Below are 12,812 nucleotides of genomic sequence, written 5' to 3' on the forward strand. Positions count from 1 at the left end.
CGGTATGAGAAGGGAGATGACACTTTTCAGAGCCTGCAGGGTTTCATATCGTGTGTCACTACCTCACTTCCTGCCTGTCCTTTTTCTAGTTCCCTGGACAATTACCTGATTAGTGACAGCAACCCTGAGCCTCCCCTTTCTTGTGACCCAAAGTGCCAAAGACCCTAGGTGCCTCCCCCTCCCATCCATCGAATTTTCAGGGCAGCCATTTACGCTGCAAGCCCAATTTCAACCTTTTCAATTATTTTCTATTGCCGCCAGTTAGTTTGGTAGACTTGCATTTGACCTTTAATGTAAAAGTCCTGCTATGAGTCTGGATGGTTCTGAAATGCTTAAAGCTGAACTCTAAGGCACAAAACCTTTCATTTAAAGTGGAACTCAAAACCTAAAAATTTTTTTTTCCGTTGTGGATAGGGAAAGAGAGGGTTATAACCACTGTCAGCTTTTTTTGCCATCTGTGTCTCATAGGGGAGATCTCCCTTCACTTGTTGCCCGATAACAGTGCGGGGAAGACCCTGGTGTTCATCAGAACTAGTGTCCCCATTGGAAGATTCTCCATCTTTATTACAGGAGGGGGTGGAGACAAGATCAGTCTCCCTGCACAAGGAGAAAAAGCAGCAGTGACCGGTCTTTATTACAGGAGGGGGTGGAGACAAGACCAGTCACCCTGCACAAGGAGAGAGAGCAGCATTGAGCAGTCTTTATTACAGCAGGGGGTGGAGACAAGACCAGTCACCCTGCACTACGAGAGAGAGCAGCAGTGACTGTTCTTTATTACAGGAGGTGGGCAGAGATGAGACCAGTCACCCTGCACAAGGAGAGAGAGCAGTGAGCGGTCTTTATTACAGGAAGCTCCAAGTCTCGCACTGGATTACTGCACAGATCTGGAAGAATACACAACAAAGCTCACCAAGATTCAAGGAAGAATACACATGACTCTTGTGTTTAGACCATATTGGTTTATCCTGAAGTTCGGCTGAGGTGTGGGTTTGCTGGGGACAGAATTGTCCTTATGAGTACTTCATAGTAGGTGAAGGATACAAGAATTCTGTAATCTGTTTATTCTGGAATCCTTCACCGAAGAGTGTTCATAGCTGTGGTTTTCCTTTAGGTGAGCCCATAATTCGGCAGTATGATTTTTTTTTTGTAGTGATAATGATTTTCTCTCTTGCAGAGTGGATGTTGGATCTGTTACTGGAAATTATTCGGGATAAATCATCCTCACCCCTTCTTTTCCACCTGGCCTTTAAATTCCTCTATATCATTTCTAAGGTAATGTAATCACAGCTCTGTCTTTCTGATGTGTATTATGTATGCATTCTGAACATATAAATATCTCAGTACTATGGACATTAAGAGACGTGAAAGCTGTCAATATTACAGATATCTTTTCTTGCAGGTACGCGGTTATAAAATTTTCATCCGCCTTTTCCCACATGAAGTGGTTGATGTACATCCCGTGCTCGACATGATCCGTGCGCAGAATCCTGCTGATCACGAGGTAAGCCAAAGCAGACCGTGTCCCCTCGACAACATCTGGAAGGTCTGTTACACATACAGCAGTGACAGAGCACTACATACAAGATATGTTTATAGAATCGTTTGCATGTTCTCACTTAAGGTCTGTTTGTAGCCTAATAATCGTTAGCATGTGCCGGACATTGAGCTTAACACAGAACTCCAACCAAAAATAAGATACAAATAAATATCCCATTAAAAGGTAAATGAACAAAACCAGCTTTTGCTGCAATATTCAGCTTTATAGTTTTGAGCGGAACATCTGAACAGCAATGCTGCGGCGCGGGGGAGGGGGCTGCTGAGCTGAATCAACTAATCGATAATGAGAATCGTTGACAATGATTCTCATTATCAATTAGTTGTTGCATCCCTACCACCCACATCATCTTTTTGTTTTTTTAACTAGCGTTCTACTGATTGTATGAGTAAGATACCATATAACCAAATGTGAAGTAACATCAATAATGTAATGCTCTGTTTTGCCTATAGCTCTTAAGTGCATAGTATAGATATTTGGATTAAGCAGCTACATTTCTGCATTTATGTATTAGGAGAGTGAAATGTACTGTTTCCAATACTTAGAGCTGGCGTGTCACACTGCAGCTGTCACAGGTTGGCACTATATATCGAGAGCTGATCGATCACATGACCGCATATCGCTTAGCTCACTGTCTTCTCTCTGCAGAGAGTGATGAATGTCAGTTGAAGGTTCACCCTAGAATTACCTGATGGAAATTAAACAGCCATATGCTCACATGTACCTTGATGAGTGCATAGCGCCATGTGTGACTTCTGTCCGTGTTTTGGTTGCCCAGAATTCAGCATTAGAATAGTGCCGGCTATTACCAGCAGCACTATGCCACTCATGTTGCAGCTCCCCCCCTCCCATGCTTTCTACATCCTGCGACTGCAAAGCCTGATTGGAAACTGCTTCAGTGTGCTTCCTATATGTCCTGATACTCTCAAACACATAGGTGAATACAAAGGGATATCTCCCTTCTTATGTCAGTCATATAACAAGGCTAGGAAGGATCAAGGAAATATTGCCATTACCTTACAAACCTATTGGCAATTGAAATGTTTAAACTTATGATTTGCGTACATAGCTGTATGATTGGCTCTATAAGGTGCATTATTTTCATGACAACCCCCTTATCTCTCTCTGTAGACATGGGAAACCCGCTACATGCTGTTGCTGTGGCTCTCCATGGCTTGTCTTATTCCATTTGATCTCTCCAGATTGGATGGGAATCTCTCTACTGATCAAGGACAGAAACGCCAATCTACCATGGACACCATCCTGGAGGTTGCTAAGGTGCGTGTTCTGTTATGTGCACTCGCTGCATTGTATCTTTTTTTTCTTCTAACAATCATGAAATTGTCCTCCCTAAATAATGTAATTTTGTTGGTTTTGTTTCAGTCCTACTTATTGGTGAGTGACAAGGCCCGAGATGGAGCTGCTGTGCTGGTATCAAAGTAAGTTTGGATCAAGCATCTCTCCCGATGTGTAATCATTCCACGTATGATAACATGGGGAGAGCCACAAACAAATGCACCTACTGTGCCCATTTAGGTGAATGACAGGCGGACTGCAGCCGCATTTGTTCATAGCTGCCCCATGTTATCTGTATAAATCTGTAAAGACCCACCTGAGATTCCTGGTGCACGCATCTGCAGGTTCTTGCCGCAGGAATCCCTAGATGCATATAATAGTCCCGTGTGCATGTAGTCTTATTGTTTCTCTGTCAGAATGCCTTTTCATTAAGCTGCTTTTGCTGGGACCAGTTGATAAGCACCCTAGACGTTGGGTCACCTGACTGCTGGTGTAGAAGCCCAAAGCAGGTCAGATGAAGTTATTTTGGAATGTTAAGGGTTTTGCAAGCGACTTCCTTCTACTTCCTGCTCTGCCATCAGTAGAGGGGTTGTCCGTTTTCTTCATAATTTTATCAGTGGTAATAGAAGATCTTCAGGAATTTTAAAAACGTAGCCTCGCAGTGGGGCTACTCCTACACTGTAAGGGTTAAGTGCTCATTTTGTCTAGGGGGCTCAAATTAAGCAGATATACTCACCTGAGTCAATGGACCTGGATTAGACGTGATGATGTCAGGAGTCCTTTGACCACCGAAGCCTGGGTGAGAAGAGGCTGCGGGGAGCCTAGCAGCCCAGCGGGACCGAGGATCAGGTGAGTATATCTGCTTTATTTAACTCCTCTAGTCAAAACAAGTACATAACCCTTGAGGTGCGTAGGTAGCCTCACCGCAAGGGTAATCTTTTTTCATTTCTGGAGTTCTTTTTTAACCGCCGGCCGATGTACGAGAACGGCCGTCCGGGAGCTTCCTGGATGTGACTGACCGTCTAAAGACCACTCGTGTGCGGGAAAGTGGCCAAATTTAAAAACAGGCAGCGATGCCTGTTTACATACAAGCGTATAGCCGGCGGATTGCTTGTATAAGGTGCAGATCGTGCCCCCCCGTAAACACCGGGTCTTCAAGTGGTAAAACTGCAAAGATACACAGCTTTCCACCCCAGTCCATGACACACCAGTTTGTTATCAGCCTATTACAGTCAGTCCAACAAATTCTATTAATATTAGCAGTTTTCCTTGAAGGACATCAAAGTGACAAATTATGTAGCAATTGCATCTAATAAGAAGTGAGTGTTGGAGGTCTTGTCACCTTGTAGATTGACTCGTAAAGCAAAATATGCTTGGTAACACTTCAGATTCTTAGATTGTAAGCTCCTTGAGGGCAGGGACTTATGTGAATGTGCAACTATGTAAAGCGCTGTGTAAGATGTCGGCTTTATAAATATCTATAATGAATAAATACATTCATTCTTGTTAGTTTTAGGCCCACCTGTAGAATTAGAGTTTGGCCACTAGATGGCAGTACAGAACCAGTCAGGGCTCTCTCTGTATAAGACATACATAGCCTGAGGATACACTTACTCCTGAGTCATTCTACTACACCAAGCTCCAGCATTGCTGTTTATGTCACTGATCATAAAGTGTACTCATTAAGAAAACTGTCTCAGAACATACATTTCTGCTTTTTATCACAGGCTTTCTGTGTATATGAACTGTCATGGAGACTTATTTTAAAAGGCTAAAAGCAACATACAGTAATTGCTTTTTGTTTAATTGCACTATGCATAATTTTTACCTATTTTCTTTCTTAATATTCTCCTATTAAAATAAAAATAAAGTCTGAAAACGTGACGAAGTGATTTTCTGTGACCTCAGGACTAAAAAAAGGAAGGGTTCACTGGAACTGACACACACACACACAGCAATAATGATCCGGCAGAGGTTTTAACCTTTTCGCACTCTGCTAAAAAATACGTTTTTGTTGCTCTTTATGACCCCATTGAAAAGATTTCCCTTGACTTGCTGCCCCTCAGACTCCGACTTAGCTTTATTTGAAGTGACGGAGGATCCCAAGACACCTCAGGGTGAGGGAAGAGTAGACACAGAAATGACAGCACCTGACCTTACCTATTACCTGGCCCAAGCTGTATAATGTGGACCTAAGCCTATGTAGGTACCAACATTTAGAAAGTGGGCTGCTTTGGCACTGTCAGTAACTTCCCATGACAGGTGCAATGTCATTTTCCACAGGAGGAATGCAGGCTAAGAAGGTCACCTCAGAATTCCCTTTGCCTGGCCGCATATTCCAGATTTTATTTCTGGGGAATCCAAGTTTAGCTGGAAGATATAATCCCACCAGAATGTTCTGGGTCTGGTGCAGGTCTGCTTCCTGTTGGATGTGTTTTATACATCTCTGGATTGAGCCTCATAGGATAATTTTTATAGGAAGCCCCAACGATCTCGGCAAAAATGAAAGTAGATTTGTTCTTGACTGCCACCCTCCTCATTCTATGAGCCTTGTAGTCTAGCACAGAATCCACATTTCCATTGTTTACATCCATCACCTTCTACTTTGACTATCTAGGGATGTAATTGCAAAACAATACCGGCGCCTTCAAATCCAAAAAGAGCCCAGCAGTAAAAATACAGCAAACACGGTGGAGGCAGCTCCCACAGATTAGATGGAACAACAGTCTATGAGAAAAAGAACAAAAGAGAGCGCCTCCATAGTGTAAAAATTGTATTTAATAGTAAAAACAATCTAGGGATGTAGATTGAATGAGAACACCCAATTGAATGAGAACACCCAATTCTTGTCCAGGAATTTGGCTCATGCTTCCCCGCATTTATTATAGGGATACTAGTGGACACCCAAGACTCCCAGCCAGGACACCTAGGTTTATCTGGAGCATTGGGCTTAATAATAACTGTCAGAAAACCGATCCCCTGAATGTTGTGAGAAGGAAATACTTTGTAGCTGTACATTGGCCTTCCCCTGTTTTACCCGTGAAGGGATCTGGCTTTTTGAGCTGATTGATGCCTTATACTTTTGCAGGTTCGTCACCCGCCCCGATGTGAAACAGAAGAGATTGGCAGATTTCCTGGATTGGTGTCTCTCAACATTGTCAAAGTCCTCGTACCTGACCATCGAAGGCAGGAATATCATGGATGGGATTCTGCAGGCCTTGGTATGTTAACATGCATGGAATAACGGGAGGGGGGGAGAGGGCTTCTTCTCTCCCGCACATAGGTAACCCAGCACTCTACAGTCATTGTACAGAGCACCTACCAGTATATAGTGTATTTTAGTGCATTCCATAACCCAATATCAGCGCTCTTTTCTGTGAGTAGTTTACTGCAGTTATCGCTGCAGAAGAAACAACTGCTATGTTGACTATTCTGCAAGAGGATAAGTCCATTGAACCATCATGGCTTCTACCTCCAAAAGGCTTTCCCAAAATCCCTTGTTTCTAGAAAAAATTTTTTGAAAGAGGCTAAAGCTGCTAAAACTTTGTGACAGGCCTCTTTCCCACAATCCCCTGTTCCTTTAATTATCACTCTGGTGTGAATGGTTCCTCAAGGCTTTGCTGATACTAATGCTGCATACAAAATAGCATCCATGCTTTAGTTGGCACTCTGCTTAGCTGTACAAAGTATAAACTTTCCTAGGTGCTGGTGTGTAATTGGATTTTGTAGCAATTAACAAACATTCACCTTCCCCACCTAAGGTAAGGGATGCAGATTGGAGAACCTAATCATTCTGAAGGAGTTTCTGTAAGGAGGTAGCTAAAGCTCCATTTGGTCTTGATGTTGTAAAATTGTCCTTAGTAGCTGTGCGATGTTTACATATCTATTTTTTATGGACCATTCCTTAAAGAGATACTCAACTCAGAAATGAGATCCCTAAAATGTATTCAAGCACCTTAACGAGTAACAAAAATGTATCTTATTTGTGTATAACTCAGCTGTAGATACTCAAATATCTCAGAATTGGTGCTGACACTGTCCTTCCTTCTGGAGGGTGGCTACTTTTGTTCCCTATGGTCCTTGTGTGTGTGTTGTAAAGTAGTCACCGCTCCAAACTCACTCCTGGGATGGACTACAATTTCACTTTTAACTTTACTAATTTGTATTGAGATTGTGGTCCATCACGGGAGTGAGCTTGGAGCGGTGGCTACTTTACAAAACACACATGGACCATAGAGAACAAAAATAGCCACCCTCCAGAAGGACAGTGTCAGCACCAATTCAGAGATGATTTGAGGATCTACAGCCAAGTCATACACAAATAAGATACATTTTTGTTATTAGTTAAGATACTTGAATGCGTTTTTAAGAGTTTCGTGTCACTTTAAAAAACAGCAAACACTTGTCGAGGTTGTGACATTTCAGTAGGTCCTCTAGAGGGCGCTATTGTTTTTTTTTTTTTCCTGTGTGTATTAACCAGTTGACATCCGCGGTGTTAAACCCCCTTCCCATCCAGGCCATTTTAACCAGAATAGTATTTTTTTTTATCTTTATACTCCGTCACCAGGAGTCATGTTGTAGGGTTCACAGGCATGAATGAACTAGTGTTCCCTTGACTGAGGTGTGAAGTGAACTCCATATTACAGATGTTCCCTTGTTGAGTATAGAAGCTGCTTTCATTTTCTGACAAGTAGTCCCTTTTATAATAAGGAATGTGCAGGGAATAGGCTTCAGTTTGATGTGTTCTTCTGATTAGTGTTCCATTTAGATGTGTGTACCTTTTTTGTACCTTTTACATTGGAATAAATGAGACTTCATCTTTGCCCCACAGAAAAAAAACAGTCCACCTGGGTTGGAGCTCTGCTTTAATAAAAAAAAGTGGGCATTTGTACCTTGAACTGCATTTCCCCCATTTGTTTGCATTTTGCACATTATTCCACATTGCTTTTTATTCTTAAAGGCTCACTATAGTGAGCCATATTGTTTTTGTGATCATTGTATGGGGCTAATACCTGAAATAATAGTATTTTAGTGTATAAACTCCTCTTTACTTCACATCTTTTTATTTTTATTCACATTTACATACAGGCCAAGCTGTCCATTTAAAGTGACAGTTACAGGGGTTGGACAAATCATAAAAAAAAGTTGGCTGTGCTTACAATGGTCAAAAAAAAAAAAACTACAAAGAAAAACTACTACTAGTGTTAGCTGGAGTTGGGCTTTAACCTTTTTGTGCTACATGTCCATCTAAGACCAGGGTGACAACACTGTTGTGTGATTTTACTGCAAAAAATGAAGTGCTGTCACTCTGGTTAGAAATAACAAATCACTGGCAGGATCAACAGGTAAGAAAGCTAGGTTACAGGAGGGACTTAGACAAACAGAAAAATATTCAGGAGAATTTAAAAAGACTGGAGCAGAGAACATCTGGAGCATGGCAGCCAATCAGCTTCTAGCTTTCACTTTCAAAGCTTAAAGAGGAACTTTATCTTTAAAGTGACAACAAACACACCTTTAGAAATGTTTCGTAATGACAAACACATACTTCTAGATAATTGCCGGATAATTGTATACCTTATTTTTCTCTTCTTCCCCATGCTTCTCATGGTTTACATTTTTTAAGTCAAAGATTTTTATTGATTTTAACGTAACATTACATTTTTGCTAAGACAGTGGAAACATGTGAGTACAGCACGCAGTGCAAGGGAGTACAGAATGTATTGGGAGAGGCACAGCTCTAGAGTTAAACAAAATGACAGGTATCGCTGGTGTAGTAGGCTCGCCCGTCGAGTTGATCAAGTTTGTGACAGGGTCCACCTGAATACTGAGGGGTCCGGCAAACTTACAGGGCTAAATAGAGGAAGTTGTTCCTTTGTGAGGCACTGCATAACAGGACCGCCATTCTTGCTGTGAGAGAGTACTAAACCACTGCAAACGTCAACCATGAAAGATCGCGCCTACGAAGGGCAGTTGCAGAGAGAAAGAGGAAAGAAAGGGGAGAGAGTAGGGAAGACTGGGGTGAGAAGGGAGAGGGGAGGAGAGAGGGCTTACCGGTGTGGGTTCTGGGCATGCATGGGGGATTTTCATTGTTGAAGCGTAGTTTTTTAAAGTGGTAGCAGACTGCTGTCAAATGACTGCGACTGGAGATATTGGATCCATGGTTGCCACGTCTGTTCAAAGCGTGCGACTTTGTCTTCTAGCCTGGCAGTGATACGCCCGTTAATGAAGGTCCAGTGGAGCCTGCGTTTTACTTAAGCAAAAGGGATAAAAGTGGACTTCCAGGATTTCGCCAATGATTGCTTAGCCGCCGTGACACCATGCACCAGAAATTTATGACTGGCATGAGTTATGCTTTCTGGAGGAAGGTTGAGTAACACCACCTTCGGATCAAACGGCAGCGTCGTCCCTATCAGGTTAGCCAAGAAGTCCAGTACACAGTGCCAAAAGGCCTGTGCTGTCGGATAGGACCACCACTTCTCCACAATCTCGGAAGCACTCCCCCGTATGTCCTGTTACGAATGCCCGCATACGACTTGGGACAAGGTACCAGCGATAGAGTAGTTTGTAGTTGGTCTCTAGTGAGGTCGCACTCCGGGAGCTGGATTTGGCCGTTTCCCATATAGATTGCCAGTCAGCTTCATCAATGGGGTAACCCAGGTCTCTCTCCCAGGCAGATATATAGGTGTGGGGATTAGTAGTGAGGTTAGCTAGTAGACAGTCATATATGGAGGAAATTAGTCCAGGAGCGTATTGGTCATTTGTTGCAGGCCCTTTCAAAAAAGGTGAACGTGTGGCCAGTAGGGAATTTGGGGACTTGGGAGGACAAAAAGTGTCTGACCTGGAGGTAGCGAAAATGTTCGGTGGCTGGGAGTTGATAATAAGATCGCAATTGCTGAAACGTCTTGCGAGCCATCGAAGTGTATAGGGTGTGTATACCAGTGACGCCTTTCAGTTTCCAGTGGTGAAAAGCCGCGGGGGACTCGCAGCCAGGGGGAAACGAGGGATTCCAAACGAACGACAGAAGCGGACGGTGAGGGGACAGTAGCTGCGCCGAGTATTTATGGGCATTCCATACGCGCAGGGACGGCAACTGGGTTTATGACGTTTGTTCGGTCTTTAGGTAGGAGCCACAGAAGATTATCTATAGCAAGCGGAGCGCAGGCGACTGCCTCTAATGAGACCCAGAGTGGGGGATCAAGGGTGGCGTGGTACCTAGTCAGAGGAGCAATTTGGGCCGCCACATAATAACTGAATATATGCGGGACCCCTAAACCACCTCTATGTTTAGGCGAATAAAGCGTTTGCCGTGAGATCCGGGGGCGGGTATTGTGCCAGATAAAGTGGAAGAGCTGACGCTGCAATATCCGGAATTTATGTGCCGGGATTGGGACAGGGAGCACTCTGAACAGGTATAGTAATTTAGGTAGGTAGGTCATTTTGACGGCTGAAATTCTTCCTAACCAGGAAATAGAGTACCTTGACCAGGAGTGCAGTAGTTGAGAAAGGTGGGAGAATAGAGGGGGGTAATTTGCTGCATATAGGGATTCAAGGGAGGGGGTAAGGCGAATACCCAAATAGCAGAGGGAGTGTGATTCCCAGGAAAAGGGTAGGGATGCTCGGATGGTTTAAATTTTTACTAATACCAGGTTACTAGATCTCCCTTTACTTCCTGGAACTCTGGCACATGTGACAAGGACATGTGACCATGCACATCAGCTCAGGGGAGGAAAATGCCTTTCCCTGAGATCTCTCATGAGTTTACCCAGCAATACTCTGCTGATGTAACCTTCACAGGATGCAGTGCTTTGGCACAGATTATTGATTATATAATGATTATCATTAATGCCCAAGAGGACCAGGAAGTGGAAAAACAATAATGGTAAGTAAAAGTAAAATATGTTTAACTAATGAATGTAAGATGATTCTATATCAGCATGCAGAGCTGAATGCTGATGTGATTTCTAGTGAAAGGGGGTCGTGGTTGACTTTGTCTGATCATGCTGAAGCTGATTGTTTGCCATGCACAGCTCCTCCTGATTCTGTCTGCTCCACTTTTAGTCATTTCCCCCTCGCCGTGTTAATGCTACTGACAGACTGCATCATATGTCATTTTTTTATTTTCCCCACTGAGTTCCACTTTAATTTCTGAATCGACCAAGCATCCGGAGCTTTTATTTTTTGCAGCGTATGAAATCTTCAGAGGGGTGCTGAGGAGAGGCTGTAATTACGATGTGCTCCCTTCCAAATTAAAAAAAAAACCTTTGTGGTGTTATATTCTTTATTTTAGGTCCAAACTGAGCTAATTGTAACTGCTCTGTAATGGGAGAGAATTCACGATTAATACAGATAGTCAGGTGATGTCCTTCTGTGTGGAATAAATCACAAAGTCATGGTCTGTGTCTACCCCTGTCATCCCAGTCACCATATGATAAAAAAAATCCATCCGGTCGGTGAGCATTGTAAAGTTTCCTCTCCTTACGTCTGTGAGCCGTCCTTGCATCATGCAGCAACCTGCTGCCCTTGTTCTTTTACTGCTCTATAATCTGATAATTCTTCTTGAGGGTTTGGCTGCCGCTGAGTACACCTGTTCATTAGCTGAACCAAACTGAAGCGATACTTGCTTAAGTAACACTGAAACCAGCAGGCCCCGACTTTCGCCTCGCAGCAACGTGCCTTCCTGTCTTCTGCATCGAGATGAATATGATAATTCAGTGCTGTGCCGCGTCGTTCTACACCTTTGTTGTTTTGTTAAAGCGGAAGTAATCCTGATCTGTAATATCTCAGCGTTGTAACATGTTACCATTTTAAAAGTAGTTTTCTATTGTTTTAACAAATGAAATACACGCCATCCGCTGGAAGCCGTGTTCTTGGTACTGTTTTAAACAGCAGGCAATTGCTGTTTAAATACAAGCGATCTGGTGTCTGTACAGGTGGCGGATCGCTTGTACGGTGCGGCGCCGTGTGTATCACCCCCGCCGCCGTCAGACGGCGTGGTGTGTCTCCCCTGATGGATCGGAGGGAGATCAGCAGGCTTCCAGCCGCTTATCTATCCTCCGATCACTGGACCCGGATGTGATGTGAATTCCATCATTTCCAGTGTCACTGGGCACATTCTCCGGCTCCTACAGCCAGAAGAAGAAGCTGCTGAAGCAGATCTTTGGTTCATCAGCTTCTTCGGGGGCCCTAGGTGACATTAGGGGTCTGAAAGATGTCTCTATAAAGAGGACCTGTCACATAATATTTGCTATTACATTAGCCTTGTTAGCGCCATGTGTAATAAAATGTGATGGCAATAAAATTGGCTGTAAAAAATAAAATAAAACAATTTTAAAAATTAAAGTTACAGATAGAATTTTTTTAATAAAAAAATGCAATTTTTTTTAAAAGTCCCCCCGACCCCCATGTGCACGCACATACAATGCAACCTCAGCCCACCCCGCATTTACCTGAATCGCGGGGTTCTTCTCCCTGCAGTCTGCTGTAAACCATTAAGTTTGGCCCAGCAGTGCATGGCACCGCCGTGTCCTCCATTCACACTTCTTTTGATGGGCTCTGTGAATGGAGAGAGTACTAGTCCCGGCTACTGCTGCGGCAGAGGGACTTGTAATTCTCAATATAATACAAGTGCGGTGACATCACCGCACTTGTAGTTCATTCATACTTCCTCCTGTAACTAAATTCCATACCTTGGTACGGACAGGGACTGGGAGAAAGAGTCTGCAGGAGCCAGAGCATTGCACCCATGATCCAATGATTGCAGTTGGAATAGTGCAAGATAACGCATCTCAACAGACATTGTGCAAGCAAGCCCTTAATCCAGGCGTGGGCAACTCCGGCCCTCCAGCTGTTATGGAACTACAAGTCCCATGAGGCATTGCAAGAATGACAGTTACAGGCATGACTCCCAGAGGCAAAGGCATGTTAGGATTTGTAGTTAAATCACAGGTGGAGGGCCGGAGTT

At 43.5% G+C, this 12,812-nt stretch overlaps 1 protein-coding gene across 1 annotated transcript in view; it reads left to right on the forward strand.

Moving 5' to 3' along the window:
• TBCD (tubulin folding cofactor D) overlaps nt 1–12,812 on the forward strand; it is a 171,932-nt gene that overhangs the window by 3,307 nt on the left and 155,813 nt on the right. The window contains exons 3-7 of the mRNA XM_018553643.1: nt 1,175–1,272; nt 1,400–1,501; nt 2,687–2,833; nt 2,939–2,994; nt 5,940–6,072. Coding sequence (XP_018409145.1) covers nt 1,175–1,272; nt 1,400–1,501; nt 2,687–2,833; nt 2,939–2,994; nt 5,940–6,072 — 536 coding nt within the window. The remainder of the gene's footprint in view (nt 1–1,174; nt 1,273–1,399; nt 1,502–2,686; nt 2,834–2,938; nt 2,995–5,939; nt 6,073–12,812) is intronic.

The sequence above is a fragment of the Nanorana parkeri genome, unplaced genomic scaffold (assembly GCF_000935625.1).
Source record: "Nanorana parkeri isolate BGI_ZX_2015 unplaced genomic scaffold, ASM93562v1 scaffold126, whole genome shotgun sequence".
NCBI lineage: Eukaryota > Metazoa > Chordata > Amphibia > Anura > Dicroglossidae > Nanorana > Nanorana parkeri.